This window comes from Leucoraja erinacea, chromosome 7 (genome assembly GCF_028641065.1).
Source record: "Leucoraja erinacea ecotype New England chromosome 7, Leri_hhj_1, whole genome shotgun sequence".
Lineage (NCBI taxonomy): Eukaryota > Metazoa > Chordata > Chondrichthyes > Rajiformes > Rajidae > Leucoraja > Leucoraja erinaceus.
The window spans coordinates 33,032,385-33,054,860 of NC_073383.1; the positions used below are offsets into that span (position 1 = coordinate 33,032,385).

Genomic DNA, 22,476 nt, shown 5'->3' on the forward strand with positions numbered 1-22,476 from the left:
CTGCGTGCAGGTTGTGTGGCTGTTTTGCAGAACATTTCTATTCAGTCTATTGAGTTCCATTTGCCTGCATTTGGCTCATATCCCTCTATACCCTTTAGGTGTAGTCCAAATTTAAGCGCCATATTTGTATCCACTTCTATAGCTTTCTCTGGCTATTCTTAAAGCTGTCCAACTCTTAAGTCACCTATAGACGTGGGAAGCGACAGAATTGCCAGGGGAAGCGACAGAAGTGGATACAATTACAACTTTTACAAGACATTTTATGCATGCTTGTGGAGGTCACTGCACTTAAACCAAATTACTTTATTTGAAAAAACAAATTATCAATACATTTCTCAACTTAAATTAAGAAATCTAAGCAGAGAAATGGAACACCATAGAATGCTAAAACTAAGAGAGGATTCATGCAATGATTATTGTAAGAATGCATAATCTTAAGACTTTTAGCTTTAAGGTGCAATTCTCTTGCCCAATTTGAAAAATGATTCAATGGTTTAGGTATGTTAATGTCATGTGTACTAAGGTACAGTTAAAAGCTTTTGTTTGCATGCTATCCAGTCAAATTATACCATACATGAGTACAATCAAGCTACACACAAGGTAGTGCAAAGACTATAATACCAGAGTGTAGTGTTACAGCATAATTGCATAACAGTTCCAGAGAAAAAGTCCAATGTCTGCCGTGGGGCAGAGGTGAATCGGTGGGACAGTGCCCTAGCTTATGGAAGGACCATTCAGTAGTCTGATAACTTGAGGGGAAGAAGCTGTTCCTGAGCCTGATGGTGCGAGCTTTCAAGCTTCTGTATATTCTGCTGGACGGGAGTGGGGAGAAGAAGGAATGACTGGGGTGGGATAAGTTTTTGATTATGTTGGCTGCTTCCCAGAGGCAGCTTGAAGTGTAGATGGAGTCGATGGTGGGGAGTCTTGTCTGTGTGATGGACTGAGCTGCATCTACACCCCTCTGCAATTTCGTGTCATCTTGGGCAGAGCTGTTCCCAAACCAAACTGTGACGCACCCCTTTCTGGATTCTTCCTGTGGTGCATCTGTGGAAGTTTGAATGGTTCAGAAGGATTACACATTGTGTGGGTTCAGGTTTCATGTTTGTAATTATATAAGTGATTTGCATGTTTTTTTTGTTCCATTATGTGTCCCGTAGTAACAGGAACAGAACAGAGGCAAGGCGTACACATAAGGTTTGTTCTTCAGTATAAGCTTTGTTTTTTATTTTGGAGAGTGAAGTGCTAGTTGTTCTTCATGTTGCAACTGTATGAAGGTTGATTATATTTTCAAGTATTCAAAGGTAAATACACCTCAGATTTTCAGCACTGGAGTTATGCATACTGATCATCTCCGATCGAGATAAACAGCCAAGGACTTGTAGTAGGATAATGCTGCCTGCTTTACATACAGTAGTCTCTTCATCACAGTTCTGATTGATTTAATCCCCTGTCCCACTTAGGAAACCTGAACGGAAACCTCTGGAGATTTTGCGCCCCACCCAAGGTTTCCGTGTGGAATGAGCTGCCAGTGGAGGTAGTTGAGGCAGGTACAGTTACAGCATTTAAAAGACTTCTACATGGATAAGACAGGTTTAGAGGGAAATGGGCCAAATGTGGGCAAATGGGGAAAAAACGTGGGTAAATGGAGCTTCAACTTGGCATGGATGAGTTGGGCCAAAGTGCCTATTGGAAGCAACACAAGAAACTTGGAAGAGAAAATGTGAACTTCACACTTTCAAAACATTTGCCTCCATGACCCTATTGTTTCTTTTTCAAGGAAAAATGTGTAAGGATAATAAGGAGAGGTATATTATGTACAGATATCTGGTTTGGCCCAGAGTTTTGACAGCATTTGGTTTACTGATTGATGCATGGCTTAAGCAGTGATGTGAGCCATAGAAGGGGTGTGGACGCTTTGAATTATTTTCCCAGGGTGGTCTGACATGGAGTTGTCTAATCTATTTCTGGTCTGATGCTCTGTGTTCCTTGGTCCAGGGACAATGGATATATTTAGTGTGGCCATCACTGATATCTGATTTCATCCATGGCAAAAGCAGGTTTTATGGATTGTAGTAAATACTGTGCATTACTGTGCATGAGTCCTTATGCATGAGGAATAACATTGCAAATACAGGCACCTCACGTTTTACATATGGTTGATTTATGCGTTTTGAAACAACGTGCTAGTTCATTTAATACCAAAGCTTAATTTATGCACTGGTATTTTTGGAATAATGCGCTCAAATATACAGTTGACAGCATAGTTTTGTATACACTTTAGTGACACAGCATGGAAATAGGCCCTTCGGCCCACCGAGTCCGCGCCGACAAGTGATCACCCCAACCACTAGCTCCACCCTACATACTAGGGAAAATCTGTAGATTACAAAAGCCCATTAACCTACAAACCTGCACGTCTTTGGAATGTGGAGGGAAACCTGAGCACCCGGAGGAAACCCACGCAGTCACAGGTAAAACGTACAAACTCTGTGCAGACAGCATCCGTAGTCAGGATCGAACCCCGGTCTCAGGCGCTGTAAGGCAGCAGTTCTACCCGCTGTGCCACTGTGCCATATATGATAATTTACACGTTTTTGAATTGCGCAACACTTTTCAAGCACGTAACGCCCGTGTAAAATGCGAGATGTCTGTACAAGTTTTAGAAATTGCATTTATTGCCTTGCAATACTTGCAATGGGGTGAAGTCTGCATATTGAGAAACCCTCAAAACACTCATACAATCGAGGGAATTCATGCAAAACAATTTTAGCGTTGTAGAGTTGTTCTGGTGCAAAGAAGGCCAATTGGTCCATCTAGTCCATGCTAGAGGGATGTTGGTTCGCAGGTCAATCCACAGAGCCAAGGGAAGGTGACATCAGGAAGCCCTGCCGCAGCCTGGGGCTCGCCTGGAACCGCTCATAATAACGAGACTGTGGAATAGACTCTGAAAATGGCGCAAAAACATGACGCCTCTTGCACACGGGATCAATAGACTATTTCTGTACAATTTGCTAAACAGGGATGTGCTTGGGTATGACAATACTCTACTGGACTGTTTGTAAGAAAATAACTTCACTGAACGTTTTGCACTTCACACACGTGACAATAAAAGCACCATTGGACCATTGAACCTTTGAGCTCCATGTAGAGTAATTCAGACATTCCATTTCCCCCACTCTTGCCCTGCATTCTTGCACATTAAGTGCCTATTTAATTCCTAAAAGCCTTGTTTGGCGCTGGATCAATGAAGGAGGGGTCAGCCTGGCCCAGCACGATACCGTTGGCTCTTTCCGCCGTTGCTCCATGCAGCTGCCGCAGGCTGTGCCTGATTCACTCGCTCACCCGCCTGTGTAGGGCTTCCTGCAGCCCATTGGGGGGAAATTGTTTATTTATGCATTCACTCCTTTCTGCCTCATCAGTCGGGTATTAAGGAAAATACAGCAGGACTCTGCGTCTGGTATTTTGGTAGTACCCGATTGGCCTACTCAACCATGGTTCCCAGTGATACTGAACATGGTATTAGAACCATGTATCACCATCCCGAATAGACCAGACTTGTTGGTTCATCCCGTAACAAGGGATAGCCACCATGCCATAACTATTTGAATTTATTAATTTGTAGAGTTTAAAAATACCTCTACTACAGCTGGGACTGACGGACCTAACAGTGAACAAGATTTTGGCGGCCCAAAGACAGTCCACCAAAAAACAGTATCTGGAAGTGGGAGATGTATTGTAACAAAAACAGCATCACCTACAGAGATATGAACATCCCGTCTGTTCTGGAATACCTGGCAGGCCTCCATTATGATGAGGGGCTCAGTTATAGTGCCATCAACTGCGCCAGAAGTGCCTTATCAACTTATCTATGGCAAGGAACAGAGTGTCACTCTGTTGGAACTCACCCACTGGTAACAAAACTTATGAGGGGAATTTTTAATACCAATCCCCCAAGAACCAGGTACTCCCAAATATGGGATGTGAGTATTGTCCTGAAGATGCTCAGGAATTGGTCTCCAGCAACAGCTCTGTCCCTACATAGACTGACATTAAAAACAGTCATGCTAATGGCATTGGTCACGGCACAAAGGGTACAGTCATTACATAAATTAAGACTGGACAACATGACTTCTTCATCTGAAAATATTACGTTTCATATTTATGAATTAGTGAAGCTAATTAGTGAAGCTAACAGACAGGGATCAGCGGGCCTCAATATAGAATTTAGGTCTTACCCAACAGATGATCGTCTCTGTATAGTAAGATATTTGTCGTTATACATAGAGAAAACAAAAATCATCAGAGGCAATGAGAAGACACTTTTAGTCAGTCATAAGCAACCACACAAAAATGTGACGGTCCAGACCATCTCAAGATGGCTGAAACGGGTTCTAACACAGGCTGGGGTGGATCCTAATATTTTTAAATCTCATTCCACCAGGGCTGCAGCTACATCGGCAGCTATGCAGTTGGATGTATCAATGGACCAAATCCTCAAGGCAGCAGGATGGTCAGGGGAAAAAACATTCCAACTATTTTATAATAAACCAGTCATGAAACCTGGAACGTTTGCAGAAACAATTTTAAGTTCTGTAATTTAATTTACCCCATAAATAGGGGTTATAATTTGTGTTAATAAATTTCATGGATTTTAATGTCGGATTCATGTCTAAATTATGTTGACACAATTCCTCCTACAGCCATTAAGGCAGATGTGTTGCATGGACTCGTTTCCACGGCATGAAATCACAGAGCTTTGAAATCTTCACGTCGTCACTCACGTGACTCCGAAGTAAAATAGTAAGATTAAACGAGAACTTACCAGTTTGAAGTTTGATCATTATTTTATGAGGAGTACGTTGAGGGAATACGTGCCCTCCGATCCCACCCATGATCATATACTCAACTGGTATTTCTTTCTCTAATCTTACTATATTTAAGTCATTACAGTTATCTGTGATTTCACACCGCTGCGTTGAAGAATGACACGCATGCGTCCTGGCGGGGTTCTTCACGTATTCCCTCAACGTACTCCTCATAAAATAATGATCAAACTTCGAACCGGTAAGTTCTCGTTTAATCTTACTATTAAAACCAGTAACTTATAGGCACAGACCTTGAGACCATGAGCTTCCTATCTCTTCCTTTGTAGAGCTACACACTTCAATAGCAGGCGCATTGATTTAATAAAATAGTAAGTCCATGCCATTGTTCAAAGCTGTATTTGTGTTTGCATTTTATGTTCATATCAAACAATGATTAAAAATAACACAACTATCGGATAGTATCAAATATGACTAACAGCAAAATGTCAAAGTTCTAAAACATATTGAATAACACTTTGAGGTGGTGACATTGTCCTTTCAGTAAAGTCAACTTTTGGTTAGACGGGATGTAGGTTTTAATATTAACTAGACCAAGGAGGACCCATTGGGTCCCGTCCCCTCAACACACAGTTGCAGGGGGGGGGGGGGGGGGGGGGGGGGGGGGGGGGGGGGGGGGGGGGGGGGGGGTGGCCTGCAGAGTCACACACGCACACTAACCATCCCCACACACACACTGACCCCCCCCCTTGATATTATATAACTATTATTTATTTGCTCCTTTTACCCCATCCCCCACCCTATCCACTCACGCATAATCCCCAACTGTGCAGATGCGGCTAGAGAGGGGGGGGGGGGGGGGGGGGGGGGGGGGGGTGGAGAGAGAGGTGGAGGGGGTAGAAAGGAAGAGGGAGGATAGAGGCAGCACCTACCCAGGTCATAAAGCAGCAGACTCCCCACCAGGCAGCGGGCCCGAGCTATGCTGCGGCCGGCGTGGACCCAAGTGAGGCCGGAAGCGATCTGAGGATGGTCAAAAGCAGCGGAGGTCCGGCCGATCGTGGCTTCCGTGAGGGAAAGCCCACCCACCCACGTGACAGATGATCGGGCGTGGGAGGCGGAGAGGAGGACATTCTCCATGACGGCCAGGTGTGATCGGGATCACCAGCGAGGAAAAAGTGCCATGATTCTGCGAGTCCCTGCGATCGACTGAGGAATCGCATAGAATCCATAGAAGGCCTCTCCCAGAGGGAGTAATGTCTGCCACGATCAACTTCTCATCGCGCTGTTCTGCATCCTCACCCGCGCCCGCGCAGAGGTAACGACCGCTGCCACAATGTTCTAGAACTTCAAGGATCCCAGCGGAGCGTTGAGCACGACCTGAGCAGCAGTTTAAAAACTCTAAGAAGTTAAAGTTAAGAAGCCAAGAAGTGCAGAAGACAGAAGAGGGGTGACGTCACTAGCAGTGTGAGCAGAGGCAGGCAGGCAGAGCCATTGTGATGTCATCCGTGAGACCATCTCGTTTATTTACCAGTTATTTATTTTTTAAACATTTTCATAAATAACTCGGGATATAATGCATCAAATGTTCAGATGAGGTGATTTTTGACATCATGGCGTAAATCTCTATCGGAATATGTAAAGAATTTACCGTTAGCGCGTTGTGTTTTTGAGGAGATGTGAAACGCAGACGAACAAATACATACACACACAAATACACAAATAAATACACACACATCCAAGATCAGAGTTTTATAAGTATAGAGATATGAGATGCCAGGAATGATTGGGTTTACATATGAAGAGTGTTGGACAGCACTGGACCTGTAGTCACTGGTGTTTAGAAGTATGAGGGGGACCTCATTGAAACTTAACGAATAGTGAAAGGCCTGGATAGAGTGGATGTGGAGAGAATGTTTCCACGTGGGAAAGTCTAGCACCAGATGGCAAGAGCCTCAGACTAAAAGGATGTAACTTTAGAAACAAGATGAGGAGGATTTTTTTTAGTCACGGGGTAGTGAATCTGTGGAATTCATTGCCACAGAAGGCAGTGGAGGCCAAGTCAACGGATATTTTTAGGGTGGAGATTGACAGATTTGTGATTAGTAAGGGTGTCATGGGTTATGCGGAGAAGGTAGGAGAATGGGTTTGAGAGGGAAAAATAGATTGGCAATGATTGAATGCCAAACGTTGTCAGACAGCAAGCATTGTAAGGCAGCAACTCTACCACTGTGCAATCGTCCCGCCACATTCTACAACATTTGAGTTTAATCGGACACTACATTGATAAATCTTTGAAACTCCACAAACAAGTACGTTCAAAGTATGCTGTATGTCTAGGGCAGGGAAAATCCTGGGCTTGGACTATGCCCCATTCTTGGTTACAGGAGGAAACACCATGCAAGTATTTTAACATCATATTTTGACAAGGGTAAATCATTGGCATGGATTTTCGAGAGGGATGCTGATCATGAGGAAATTTTCTCCAAGAAATCAAACTGTTCCTAGGTGTAAATTCCCCCTTCTATTGTGTTGTGTGCCAGCGGCACAAAGCAGTGACGTTCCCGGACAGTCTCCAGCATCAAACAGATCGAAGAACTCTCAGAGGAGGTATAGATTTTAAAATATTGCAGGAAGTGAAATAAATATTGGAACATGCATCTCCATTTAAGGCCGAAGCTAAAATGTAAAAGTAACTGCATTTTTAAAAGAAGAAATTTTAGATCAAAACACAAATTGTTGGAGGAAGTCAATGGGTCGGGCAGCATGTGGGCAGAGAATGGACTGACGTTGAACTGTAATGTCCAGCTACAGGAGTAGGTTCTTCCTACAACCAAGTCAAGTCAAGTTTATTCGTCACATACACATACGAGATGTGCAGTGAAATGAAAAGTGGCAATGCTCGCGGACTTTGTGCAAAAAACAAACAAACTACAAATAGAATGGAACAGAATCACATATTCTTTTACATATTACATATTGTGGGAGGAAGGAAAAAGGAAATAAAACAGCAATTTATAAAAAAAAACTGTAGAATGGTACAGTAAAGTTAGTCCCTGCTGAGGTAGGAGTTTACAATCCTAATGGCCTCTGCGAAGAAATTCCTTCTCAACCTCTCCGTTCTCACAGCATGGCAACGGAGGCGTTTGCCTGACCGTAGCAGCTGGAACAGTCCGTTGCTGGGGTGGAAGGGGTCTCCCATGATCTTATTGGCTCTGGAGTTACACCTTCTGATGTATAGTTCCTGCAGGGGGGCGAGTGAAGTTCCCATAGTGCGTTTGGCCGAGCGCACTACTCTCTGCAGAGCCTTCTTGTCCTGGGCAGAGCAGTTCCCAAACCAAATCGTGATATTTCCGGACAAGATGCTTTCCACAGCCGCTGAGTAGAAGCACTGGAGGATCCTCAGAGACACTGAATTTCCTCAATTGCCTGAGGTGGTAAAGGCGCTGCCTTGCCTTACTCACCAGTGCTGCAGCGTGTGATGTCCATGTCATATCCTCAGAGATGTGGACTCCCAGGTATTTAAAACAGTTCACCCTATCCACAGGATCCCCATTTATCCTCAATGGCGTGTACATCCTCGGATGATGTGCCCTCCTAAAGTCCACGATCAGCTCCTTAGTTTTTTTGATATTCAAGAGGAGGCTGTGGTCCTGACACCAGAGCGCCAGATCAGACACCTCCTCCCGGTAGGCCTTCTCATCATTGTCTGAGATCAGGCCCACCACCACAGTGTCATCAGCAAATTTGATTATCGAGTTGGAGCTGAACCTAGCCACACAGTCATGTGTGTACAGGGAGTACAGTAGGGGACTGAGGACGTAAACCTGGGGCGATCCTGTGCTCAGGGTGAGGGACTTCGATGTATGTCTCCCCATCTTGACTACCTGGGGCCTGGCGGAGAGAAAGTCCAGGACCCAGGCACACAGGGGGGTGTTGAGCCCCAAATCCAGTAGCTTCTTGGCCAGTCTGGTGGGGACTATCGTGTTGAAGGCTGAACTGACGTCTATGAACAGCATCCTCATGTAGCCCCCCTTCTGGCTGTCAAGATGATAGAGAGCGGTGTGCAGAACCTGGGAGACCGCATCGTCCGTGGATCTGTTCGGACGGTATGCGAATTGTAACGGGTCCATGTTGCGAGAGAGGAAGGCGCAGATGTTTCATCAAGCTAGTAAACACTGCAACCTCCAAATAGGTTCCAAACTATATAGACATGGGGACATTATTTTTGACTTTACACTATTGTTGTCTATTTGTCTGTGTTTTTTTTAATATACTGAACTTTTTGCTGTTGTTTATTCTGGGTTTTACAAAGTACCATATTTCTATGCCTGTTCAGTGATGTTGCAAGTAAGAAGTTCATTGTTTTCGGGACATTTGATAATAAAACTCTTACGACTCTTTCAGGTCAGGATCCTTCTTCAGCCTTGTTGTCTGTTCATTCCCTCCACAGATGCTGCCTGACAAGCTGAATTCTTCCAGCACTTTGAGTTTTGTTCAAGATTCCAACATCTGCAGTTTTTTGCGTCTCCAAGAATTTTTAGATGTTAGTTGAGAGAATAAGCAATCCTGATAGCTTGTTCTGCCATATTAATTGTAGTTGTGCTGTTTAAAAGGAACTAGCCTTTGTCGACAAGGCTCAAGATGTATAAAAAGTTGCTGTTGACATCAAATCACTGCTAGTTTGTATCTTTAAAGACTGCATCACCTGAATGCAGAGCTGCAGTCTATCACTAGTTAATCTGGTTAACATTAGTTTCACCTGATAGTCGTGATTGGGAATATGGGCTATTAACTGGACAAGTTACAGGGTCAAAGTTGGGCACTCTAACAACCATTTTGTTGTACCATTGCCAGATCTTTTAAACTTCACTCCCTGCAGGAAATGAGCCAGATGTAATGTTTGTAAAGCAGTCAATGTATATTGCCAAACAGTCACTAGCAGCAGTTGGAGCAGGCAGATCATATTGTCAGCGACTGACCCTGCCAACATGTAGTGTTCTGCTTTCTTTTAATTTGCTACAGCTGAAAACCCACTCACTGGCAGGGAATATCATCACCACTTTCCCCAGTCTCCTCCCAGCTGCTGCCTGATTCAATGTGACCCATGCTGACTCTGCCACGGGGAGTGGGTGTAAAGGAACTCACGACACGTTTTCAATGCTGCGTCAAGGACCTTTCTTGCCCGTTGGTGGTGTTGTGAAGAGGGCAGATTGCACGGTATTTGGAGGATGGTTCAGTGCAAGGCTTGCTCTTTCTTTCAATTAGGCGATGTAGTCTATGATGCAAGATGCAAAGTGTTGGAGTTACTCAATGAGTCAGGCAGCATCCGGGGCGGCACGGTGGCGCAACAGTTGAGTTGCTGCCTTACAGCACCGGAGACCCGGATTTAATCCTGTCTACGGGTGCCGTCTGTATGGCGTTTGTACGTTCTCCCTGTGACCATGTCGATTTTCTCCAGTTGCTCCAGTTTCCTCCCATATTCCAAGTTTGTAGGTTGATTGGTTTCAGTAAAATTGTAAATTGTCTCTGGTGTGTAGGATAGTGTTAGTGTACGGGGTGATCGCTGGTCGACACGGACTCTGTGGGCTGTAGGGCCTGCTTCCGTGTTGTATCTCCAAACTAAACTAAACTAAAAATTCTCCTCCCAGCAGCTTCCTGAGCCAATGTGACCCATGTAGACTTTGTCAGTGGAGGTGGCTGTAAAGGAACATATGACACTGTGAAATCCAACATCCATTCCAACTCCTTCACTGGACTTTTGTGTGCTCTCAGTGAGGCCATTCAAGCTTCTCATCCCTTGGCGAGAACGCTGGCCTTTTAACAGAGGGTCTGGGACATTGTTGCATCATTTATTCCCCCTCCAGAGACCTCCTGCGATAATGAAGCTTGGAGCAGGCTGCCTGGGAGTGTGCCGTGGGGCCTGGCATTGATGTGTCCCGCCCTGCAACCTTGCCTGAGCTGCTTTACTACAGACCTTCGAGGCACATCACAGAAACAGGCCCTTCAGCCCACCTAGTCCATGCCGACCATCGATCACCCCGTACACCAGCACTATCATACACACTAGGGACAATTTACAATTTACAGAAGCTAATTAACCTACAAACCTGCACGCCTTTGGAATGTGGGAGCACCCGGAAAAAAACCCCAAGGTCACAGGGAGAATGTACAAAACAAACTCTGTAGGGCATCACCCATGGTCAGGAACGAACCCGAGTCTCTGGCACTGCGAGGCAACAACTCTACTGCTGCGCCGCCTCCATTTTTGTCACGTGTATCGAGATACAATGAACATTTTTGCGTGCTTTCCACTCAAACAGTACCATACATGAGTACAATCAAGCGACACATAAGTACAACCGGTAGTACAAAAAAGCGAAAAAGAAACGGTGTAGCATATAATGTTACAAGCACATAGAAAGTGCTGATAGAAAAAGTGCATAGGCTGCAACGAGGTGGATTGGGTGATCAGGAATACATTCTGATTATCTGAGAAGTCTGTTCAGAAGCCTGATAACAGAGGGAAAGAAGCTGTCCCTGAGTCTGGTGGTGCGCACTTTCAAGCTTCTGCACCTTCTGCCAAAAGTGGCGCAGGGAGAAGAAGGAATGGCCAGGGTGGGACAAGTCTTGGATTATGTTGGCTGCTTTCTCGAGGCACCGTGAAGTGCACTAGGAGTCAATGGTGGGGAGTCTGGTCTGTTTGATGGACTAGACTACATCCACAACTCCATGCGATTTGATGTGGTTTAGGGCAGAACTGTTCCCAAACCAGGCTGTGATGCATCCTGATAGAATGCTTTCTATAGTGCATGTGTAGAAGTTTGCAGGAGTCACTGGAGACGGCACAAGCAATAGACAAAGAATCATGTGTATTGCTACTTTGCATCTGTCTTTCAGGTTTAAACATTTGCATAAGTTTATAATTGATAAAGGTGGGACTGAATGAATAATTTGTTTTTAATGAATCAGGTAGTAAAGTAATGTTCAATTTCAGCAACAGAGATGATATTTTTCATTTTTGTTTAGCATGTGCAGGCTATTCATCTGTTCACCCCAGGTGACTGCAGGGTCGCATAAACCTTTCTTAGAGTTGCCTGGAGATGCCCTCTTGTCCTTTGTAACTCTAATGTGTTGTGGCTGTTTGTTTAACCTCTCCTTGTCGGACAAACCTGCCTCCATCTATCACAAGTATCATCTTCCTGATATAGAGAGACCACCCTGTACAGAATATATCAGATGAGATCACACTGGTGTCCTATACAATGGCAATATCCTTACATTCATAGTCAATTGTGATATAGTCACCGAATCATATTGCATGGAAACAGGCCTGTCAGCCCATCCATGCTGAACAAGATGCCCCATTTGCTAGCGTTTAGCCCATATCGCTCAAAATCCCTATACTAGTGCAAAAAAACCCAAAGTGCAGCCAAAGGCAGTCCCTAGTTCAATGTTGAGGTTAATGTTGTGCAATGTTCAAGAGGCTGATGGGCGCTGGGAAGAAACGGTTCTTGAACCTGGAGGTCACAGTTCTCAGGCTCCTGTACCACCTTGCTGATGGTAGCAGTGAGATTAGAGTGTGGCCAGGGTGGTTTGAGGTAGTGCCTCCTGTGGATCCCTTCGATGGTGGAGCGGTCAGTACCTGTTATGGACCAGGCAGTCTCCACCACTTTCTGTAGATTCCTTCAATGGTGGGGAGGTCAGTATCCATGGTGCAGATTTACAAAATAAAAAGACACAAAGTGCTGGAGTAACACAGCAAGTCAGGCAGCAACTCTGGAGAGTCTGAAGAAGGATTCCAACCCACAACATCACCTATCCATGTTCTCCAGAGATTCTGCCTGCCTGCTGAGTAACTCCAGCACCTCATGTCTTTTTTTTTTTAATATGCTTCCTGGCTTCAGATTTTAGCTTACATATTGGTAAAACAGATTCTCCTTTCTTATAATGCTACAAATTTTATTTCTGGTTTTATAGTTTTTCTTCCAGTATTTTTTAGTAACTTAGTAAACTGAATACATAACTGATTATTCTCAAAATGTATTTGTTTGTGAGCAAATAATTAACTTTGTAAGTTACATGTTACCAATCAGAAACGCATTTGTAAAGAATTCTATTTAAAGCAGTAAATTCACCACACTGAAACGTTTTCGAGCAAATTAAGTTCAGTTTAAGCTGTACAAAATATAATATGTTTGTTTGCAAGGTAGTGAACTATCTAGAAAGTCGAAACAAGGATCAATGAACTGTCCATGTCCTCCAAAGATGCTAACTGACCCGTTGAGTTACTCCAGCACTTTGTGTCCTTTTCAGTAAACGATCTATTATGGTACAAGCCATTACCTTTTTCCAGCTTTCTTCTCCCCCCCCCCCCCCTCCCTCTTCCTCCCTCACCCCCCAACAATCAGTCTGAAGAAGGGTCGTGACCCGAAACATCACCTATTCATGTTCTCAAGGGATGCTGCCTGAACTGCTGAGTTACTCCAATACTTTGTGTCCTTTTGTGTATTAACCAGCATCTGCAGTTCTTTGTTTCCACAAAATAAATTGGAATAATTTTTTGGGAATGAATTGACTTTTGCAAAAACACACTGTTCAGAACTCCTCCTTTAAGGAAACGAGATGCTCAGTTTTAAATGAATGACCCCATGTTATTGTGAACGATTAATTCTGTGGAGGCCTTTGCATTATATGTGACGCTCAGTACCTATTGTGTAGTCTGTGATGTCATCCTTCCTGTTTTATAAAAACCTGTAACTGATCAGTGGGGCCGTGCAGAGTGAGGAATTTGCTGTGGAATATGCCTGTGCTGAAACTAATGTGGTATGTGCCTATTGTGTGCTTATTTTTACTGAGAGCGACTGTGTGATCGGTCCCACTGATAAAGGTTAAGTTCAACACACAGCGCGAGAGGAAAACTGCAGTTTCCAAGTGGCTCTGAACGCTCTCTTGTTTCTTCATTCTTTTGACAGGAATTGAGAGGTGGAAGTTCACCATTTCCACCGTCAAAGCAACTGCCTGGAATTCATTCAAACTGCGCCGTTAGTGAGGACCTGGAGAAAACAATGGAAGCAGGCAAGAGTAAGGGTAGGTGCCTGAAAATGTCTCGTCATGGCCAATCTGTCCACACAATGTCAGAGGAGCTTTCATCTGCACATTGTTCTGTTTTGTTTTAATGATGGAGAAAATTGACTTTTTTTCCAGGTTTTGTCCAATTGTTTCTTCGTTCCTTAGGAAGTTTAATTTACTTTAGTTTAGTTTAGTTCAGTACAGTTTAGTTTAGTTTAGTTTAGTTTAATATTGTCACTTGTACCGAGGTAGAGTGAAAAGCTTTTTTGTTGCATGTTATCCAGTCAGCCTCTGAAGAAGGGTTGATTGAAATGTCACCTATTCCTTTTCTCCAGAGATGCTGCCTAACCCGCTGAGTTATTCCAACATTTTGTGGGCATCTTCAGCGTAAAGATTATACATGATTACAATCAAGTCGCCTACAGTGTACAGATACACGAAAAAGGGAGTAACGTTTAGTGCAAGATAAAGTCCAGTAAAGTCTGATTAAAGATAGTTCAAGGGTCTCTAATGTGGCAGCTGGGGAGTCTGGATCGCTCTCTAGTTGATGAGAGGATGGTTTAGTTGCCTGATTAACAGTTGGGAAGAAATTGTCCCTGAATCTGGAGGCGTGTGTTTTCACTCTTCTGTATCTCTCGCCTGACGGGAGAGGGAAGGAGAGGGAGTGACCAAGTATCCTTTAATAAGGATAAGAAGGTCTGAAGAAAGGTCTTGACATGAAACGTCACTTGTCCAAGTTCTCCAGAAATGCTCGCTGAGTTACTCCAGCATTTTGTGTCCCTTTGTGTAAACCAGCACCCGCAGTTCCTTGTTTCTAGAGCTTCACTTTGATTTAATATGGTTCAGATCTACTTTTGGCTCAGGCAATATCTGTGATCTCATTGATGATCCTCTACCCCCATCCCTTCCTTTCATCTCTAGCTGGAAATGATAGATTGTATGTATGACTGCAGGCACGAAATTTCGTTCAGACCGAAAGGTCTGAATGACAATAAAGGAAATTCAATTCAATAAGAAATCAGATTTTCTTTTCAATCTTTGCAAAAAAAAGCTGATTTCTACTCATCGTTTTATTCTAATTTTAATACGACAAAGAGGTAAATATGGGCATTGTAATAACTAGTCGATTCTTTAATGCTTGATTTGGTCACCTGAACACAATGAATTGTCTAACCAAAGGGTGTTTCATGCTTGTACAGGTCTTACGGACTTACTATTTATTTACTTACAAATTGCCCAATTTTATTACATAAAAGGATTCTGCTGATACCTGTCACACATGGAGATTGTTGACTCATAGTCATACTTCGTGGAAACAGGCCCATCGACCCAATTTGTCCATACCGACCAACATGCCCCATTTGCACTAGTCCCACCTTCCGCAGTTTGGCCTATATCCCTCTAAACCTTTCCTGTCCATGTGCCAAGTGTCTCTTAAATGTTGTTATAATACCTGCTTCAACTACCTCCTCTGGCAGCTCGTTCCATATATCTATGTGAAAAAGTTGCCCCTCAGATTCCTACTAACCCGTTTCACCTTAAACATGTGCCCCCTAGTTTTTGATTATCATTGTGGGTAAAAGTGTGCATTCACCCTTTCTATTCACCTCGTGATTTTATATACCTCTATAAGATCACTCCCCAGCTTCCTGTGCTCCAAGGAATAAAGTCCTAGCCTGCCCAAACTCTCCCTGTAGCTCAGGCCCTCAAGTTCTGATAACACCCTCGTAAATCTTCTCCACACTTTTCCCAGCTTAACAACATCATTCCTATAGCAGGGTGACCAAAACTGAACACATTGCTCCAACTGGGGCCTCACCAATGTCTTGTGCAACTGTAACACCATGTCCCAACTTCTATACTCAATTCCCCGACTGATGTATAAACCAGGAACTGCAAATGCATGTTTAAACATAAGGACACAAATTGCTTGAGTAACTCAGCAGGTCGGGCAGCATCTCTGTCGAACATGGATAGATAACATTTCGGGTCCAGACCCTCCTTTGAAAAGGAAGAAGAATGGTCCTTACCCGAAACGTCACCTATCTATGTCCTCCAGAGATGCTGCCTGACCTGTTGAGTTTCTCCAGCAATTTGAGTCCCTGACTGATATCTTTACTGGAGGGATGGTGTAAGGGATTTTCACACTTTCAGGGAAGCAGAGATAGCTGGAGCTGAACGTTTCCTGAGCCAGTGGGAACTTTTCTTATACCTATGAGGTTAAAAATCCCACCATGGGTTACTTCTCATGTGGCACTATCGTTAACATCATTTAGTGGTGCCACAAAATATGCAAAAGAGTCCAGGAGAATATAAGGTTGACAAAAATGCTGGAGAAACTCAGCGGGTGAGGCAGCATCTATGGAGCAAAGGAAATAGGCAACGTTTCGGGTCGAGACCCTTCTTCAGACTGATGTGAGGGTGGGGGTCGGGAAGAAGAAAGGAAGAGGCGGATACAGTGGGCTGAGGGAGAGCTGAGAAGGGGAGGAGAAAGCAGGGACTACCTGAAATTAGAGAAGTCAATGTTCATACCGCTGGGGTGTAAACTGCCCAAACGAAATATGAGGTGCTGCTCCTCCAATTTACGGTGGTCCTCACTCTGGCCATGAAGGAGGCCCAGGGGAGATGTAGTGCTGAGCCACCGGGAGATCAGGTAGGTTAATGCGAACCGAGCGGAGGTGTTGGGCGAAGCGATCGCCAAGCCTAGGCTTGGTCTCACCGATGTAGAGCAGCTGACACCTAGAGCAGGGGATGCAATAGATGAGGTTGGAGGAGGTGCAGGTGAATATAAATCCCTTCAATAAGTGAGACAGATTTGCCAGCGTGTGTAAGGCATTCCCAAACTGTGCATAACGTTGTGTTTCTCTAGGTTTGATCAAGAGGTCAAATCCTTCATTGTTCTGTGAATGAGTTTCTTGTCTAATGTTTCTCTGTATTATTAAAAGATGTTATATGTTAAGCTATATGATGAAATATGCTCAGAGAAAGAGCCACTAAAGGGTGTATCTAACGGAAATACAGAGACAAAAGCCACATTAGTGCCTTCCTTCCTTTTAATTTTATTTCCAATAAAAATATATGCAAAACAGAAACAGTGCAAACTATTAACACATTCTTAGTGTGTCTCTGAATTCAATATTGCTGGTGTTTAAGCCAGTAGTGTTAGCACCTTTCTATATACAATATCGTTGCCACTCATGTGGCCCACTGGGGCAATGTCCCTTCCATTGTTTGAGGGGTGTCTCCACTGGACTCTACCCTTCAATGTCCAGCACTGGAAGGACCCTAAACTGGTCCCCCCCCCCCCCCCCTCACCCACCCACAGAGCCTTGGCGTTGGCTGCACCAAGCTTCAGTGGGTCCCTCAGCACGTACTCCTGCAGTCTGGAGGCCACCAGTCGACAACATTCCCAGACGGGCATCTCGTTCTGCTGGGGGACCAACAAGTTTCGGGCAGACCAACGAGCGTATTTCACCGAGTTGATGGCCTTCCTGCAGCACTTGATGTCCATCTCCGAGTGTGATCTTGGGAACAGCCCATAAATCAGTTATGGTGCTGTTCGGATGAACCATGACACTGTCTCATGCATCTTTCACCAGTCTCTCTTTGTAAATTAACGCTCTGCAAAGAGGCGGCAAACATCTTCTCCTCTTTGGTCCAACTCGTCTGCACCGATCAACATGCCCCGTGTTGTCCAATTTGCCCATATCCCTTTAAATCATCCCTGTCCAAATGATGTTGTGATAGAAGCTGCCTCAACTACCTCCTCTGGCAGCTTGTTCCATACATCCACCACCCCCTCAGTAAAAATGTTGCCTCTTGGGTTCCTGTTAAATCTTTCACCTCTCACCTTTAACCTGTGCCCTCTGGTTCTTGATTCCCCCACTGGATAAAAGACTATGCATTCACACAATCTATTTGATTTTATGTGTTTGTATAAGATCATCCCTCATCCTCCTGTGCTCCAAGGAATAAAATCCTAGTCTGCTCAAAGTTCTCTGCACCCTTTCCAACTTAATGCCGACATGAAACATCATCACCTACCATCCCATCCATAGATGTTGCCAGACCTGCTGAGTTACTCCAGCACTGTGTTTAGCTCAAGATTCCAGTTTATGGTGTCGGCATCTTTCCTATGGCAGGGCAACCAAAACCCAACGCAAAACTCCAAAACTCTCCTCCTCACTTCTATCTTTCAGACTGAATCAAAAATCAAAAATCAAAAATCACACCAAGTGTGTTTTGCAACATAGGAGGAATTTCATTGGCCAGGTCAGTCATACAATTAAAAGTAACAGATCACTCAAAAACACATTTTAACATGAACATCCACCACAGTGACCTACACATTCCTCACTGTGATGGAAGGCGAAATAAAGTTCAAGTCCTTCCTTTTGTTCTTCCTTGGTCAGGGGCCTCGAGCCCTCCGTTGACGGGATGATCTTGACTCCCGTAGCCGGCAGCGTTCGGGCCCTCCGCATCGAGGCGATCAAGCTCCCGCACCGGGGAGATGTCAGCACCCCCGTGCCGGGCAATTGAACCTCGAATCGGGGCTGGTCGAGCCTTCCGCAATGTTGGATCACTTATTCCTTTTCTCAAGAGATGCTACCTGACCCGCTGAGGTACTCCTGCATTTTGTGTCCCTTTGTGTAAACTAGCATCTGCTTGTTTCTAGATCGTCACTTTGCTTTAGTAAGGTTTAGATCAACTTCACTCTTGGCTGAGGTATTTTTGATCTCATCGATGACTCCCTCGACCCCATCTCTTACTATCATCTCCAGCTGGAAAATAAAACAAATCAGGTTTCTTTTTCACTCTCTGCAAACAAAAGGCTGATTTCTACTTATTGTTTCATTCTGATTTTAGGACAAAGACGAAGTATAAACCAGCACCTGCAGTTCCTTCCTACACCATACAAATGGTTCTCTCTCTCCCCTTTCTCCCTCGGTGACTAGTGTAAGCATTGAAAGCATTAGAAGATGGACTTAAATGACAGATGACTACGAGATAGTTGAGAAACAATACAGTGGAAATGTGAAGCATCGACTCACAATAGGTTATTTTCCACTGCAGTGAAGGTGGAAGGGAGGTTGTACTTGGAGCTGGTCATTAATCATGTACGGAGTATCAATGTGAAACTGTCATCAACAGGCTTGCTCTGCCGCTGAGATATATTTCAAGGACAATTGATCAGAAAGCATTGTACCTTCAGATCCTGAACAATGGTCTGTCCATCTTCTGAGGAAATAGCTTCTCAAATGTAATGCTGTAAAGAGTAGAGTTCCCCATCAGAGACAGGTGGTCTGACACCAACAAATTTAAGTTACAGAAACAGAAGTGATTTCACTTCATTAAAGAAAAGAGAAAGTGTAATGCACCCAAGAATACTAAAGGACACCTACTTAGCCTGTTGTAAAGGAAACATCAGTGTAAGTTAAGAGGATATGTGGACTCTGCCCCTCCCAACTATACTCAGAGATCCACCATGCATTTTTACAAAGGATGATACTAATTTTAATGTGGTAATAACTCTGGGAACAATCGTATCAGTTAGGACAGACACACTTCCTGACATAACTGTTTAATTAAAACACAAAATGCTGGAGGAATTCAGCGGGTCAGGCAGCACCTGTGGAGGGAATGGACAGATGGACTTTCGGGTCGGGACCCTTCTTCAGACTGATCGCTTTATGACTTTATGGGTTGGCAATACATTACACGTTTTATGGGCATTGTATTTGTTGTCAGAGGTTCCAGTTTTCTGTGACTGAGGTAGGTAGGGTGGTGAAGAATGCTTTTGGCATGCTGGCATTCTGCAGTAAAGGAAATGAGTGGAGAAGTTGGGATGTCACGTTACAATTGTACTAGATATTGTCAAGGCCACATTTGGTGTGCGGTGTTCAGTTTTGGTCACCCTGCTGTCAGATGGGTGTCATTCAGCTAGAAACAGTGCAGAGAGGATTTACGAGGACGCTGCCAATACTTGAGTGTTTGAGCTACGGGGAGAGGTTGGACAGGCTAGGATTTTATTCCTTGGAGCACAGGAGGCTGAGGGGGCGATCTTATAAAGGTGGATAATATAATAAGGAATAGATAGGGTGAATGTAGAGTCTTTTACCCACAGTAGGGGAATCAAGACCTAGAAGGCATAGGTTTAAGATGAGAGGGGAAAGATTTAATAGGAATCTGAGGGGCAATCTTTTCATGCAGAGATGGTGGGTGTATGGAATGAGCTATCAGAGGAGGTTGTGGAGGCAAGTACAGTAACAATATTTAAAAGACATTTGGACAGGTACATGGAAAGGTTTAGAGGGATATGGGTCAAATGGAGGCTGGTGGGGCTCATGTAGTTGGGGCATCTTGGTCGGCATGGGCAAGTTGGGCTGATGGGCCTCTTTCCATGTTGTATGACTCTTTGACACTATGAGAAGACCCACTGAGTTCCCCATGCAGTTTGTTTCTCGCTAAATTATGCACAAAGTTTGTCTGCAAAGCCCTTCGGAAGCGAGCAAAAGCCACGCGTTTCACAATATTTTACTCTTCAGTTGATTGAGCAAACATTTAAAATGTTAAGAAACACTTAGCTTTTTTTTCCGAGGGATTAAAAACAACTCCCTCATGCGAAACAAAGGTCTCTCAGTTTTGCCACTACCCAATGCAAAACAATACTGAAATAAGGAAGTGTTAAAACAGGAAATGGCTCTGGTTTAGATCTGGCAGTGAGTCAGGCTTCACATGGGAGCTGACACTCACTCACAGGAAGCCTCAGTCGCTCGGGGTAAAATGCCGGCTGCAACAGGCTCCTACCTCCTGCTGGGCCAGTCAGATAATTACTTCCTTGTGGACCTACGATCAGCTTTTGAATATTTTCTCCACTCCCCCCCCGCCCCCCCTCCACCAGGGTGGTACAGCGGCGCAGCGGGTAGGGCTGTTGCCTTACAGCGTCAGAGACCCAAGTTTGATCCTGACCACGGGTGCTGTCTGTATGGAGTTTATATGCTCTCCCTGAGCATATGTTTTATTTTCCGGCGCTCCGGTTTCCTCCCACATCGTATGTAGGATAGAACTAGTGTATGGATGATCGCTGGCCGGTGTGGACTCGATGTGCTGAAGGGTCTGTTTCCACGCTGTATTGCTAAGCTAAACTAAACTAAACACTTGTAATTAAGCCGCAGACATGGAAAGATTCAGTGAAACTTCAATCTTCAAACACTAAATCTGCACTCTCTTCACTCATTTTCCAATAAATTGCCCTTCGGATTTTTCGGTGCATTGTAGCTCATGGTTTTTCCAAGGCATCATGAGATTTTCAGTTGATATGTGTGCTTATTGAAGCCTTCCCAGTAAATACAGAGTCAAAAAGCAGGAAAACAGGCCCTTTGGTCCCTCGTCCATGCTGACCAAGATGCCCCAACTAAGCCAGTGTCATTTTCCTGTGTTTGGCCCATACCCTTCCATTTATTATTCGTACACCTGTCCAAATGTCTTTAAATCTTGTTATAGTACCTGCCTCAACTACCTCCTCTGGCAACCTCTCGCTTTAGCTCATTCCCCTCAAGTCCTGGCAACATCCTCGTAAATTTTCTCTGCACTCTTTCCAGCTTAATAATATCCTTCCTATAACAAGGTGATCAAAATTGAACACCATACTGCAAATGCGGTCGCACCACCATGTTGTACAATTTACCATCCCAAAGTCTATGCTTAATATTCAAACTGATTAAGTCAATGTACTGAAAGCTTTCTTGACCACCCTACCTACCTGTGACGCCACCTGCAAGGAACTATGTACCTGCACTCTGTTCTACAACATTCCCCAGAGCCCTGCCATTCACTGTGAAGGTCCTGCCCTGGTTTGTCTTCCCAAAATGTAAAGGGCCTGTCCCACGAGCATGCGACTGCATGCGGCGAGCGAGACCAAACCAGAAGCGGGGGCAGCGCGGAGGTCGAGTGAGTGACGTGAAGTTCGAGCGAAGTCTGCAGGAAGTTTGCGCATGACGTACGGTGTCAAGACGGTGCATATGGCGTCGAGACGGTGCGTGCGCCCTTCGAGGCGGTGCGTACGGTCTCAATGCGGCTGCGGCTGCGGCCCGGCAGACCCTTGCTGCGCGGAATTTTTGATAACTGTCAGTTTGTCGGAGCCCCGCACGATGTCGGGCCCAGCTCCGCACAACTCCATACGGCTCCGGCGATCAAAGTGGGACCAGCCCCGCGAGGCCGTACGGCTCAAGCGACCACGTTAAGTCGCGCTTGCCGCATGTAGTCGCATGCTCGTGGGATAGGCCCTTTACACCTCAAACTCCATTAACCATTCCTCAGTCCACCTCCCTTTGTCAGACTGATAGTTCTTCCAGCACTGATTTTTGCCACAGTTGCTGTCTGAGTTCCTCCAGCACTTTGATGCTTTTGCTCCAAATTCCAGCATCTGCATTTGCTTGTACATCCATTGTTCATGATTAGCTTGATGATTTAGCCTATCAGTCAGAGAAACCAGAGTGAGATATAGAGTATTAATTTCCATTAGCATATCAGTGGCATAATGTGTTTGTTGTACCACTTGGGCATGTAACTTCCAAGATAACTT

At 44.6% G+C, this 22,476-nt stretch overlaps 1 protein-coding gene across 1 annotated transcript in view; it reads left to right on the plus strand.

Moving 5' to 3' along the window:
- xirp2a (xin actin binding repeat containing 2a) overlaps positions 1-22,476 on the plus strand; it is a 110,914-nt gene that overhangs the window by 23,829 nt on the left and 64,609 nt on the right. The window contains exon 2 of the mRNA XM_055638176.1: positions 13,796-13,910. Within this exon, the coding sequence (XP_055494151.1) occupies positions 13,796-13,910 (115 nt within the window). The remainder of the gene's footprint in view (positions 1-13,795; positions 13,911-22,476) is intronic.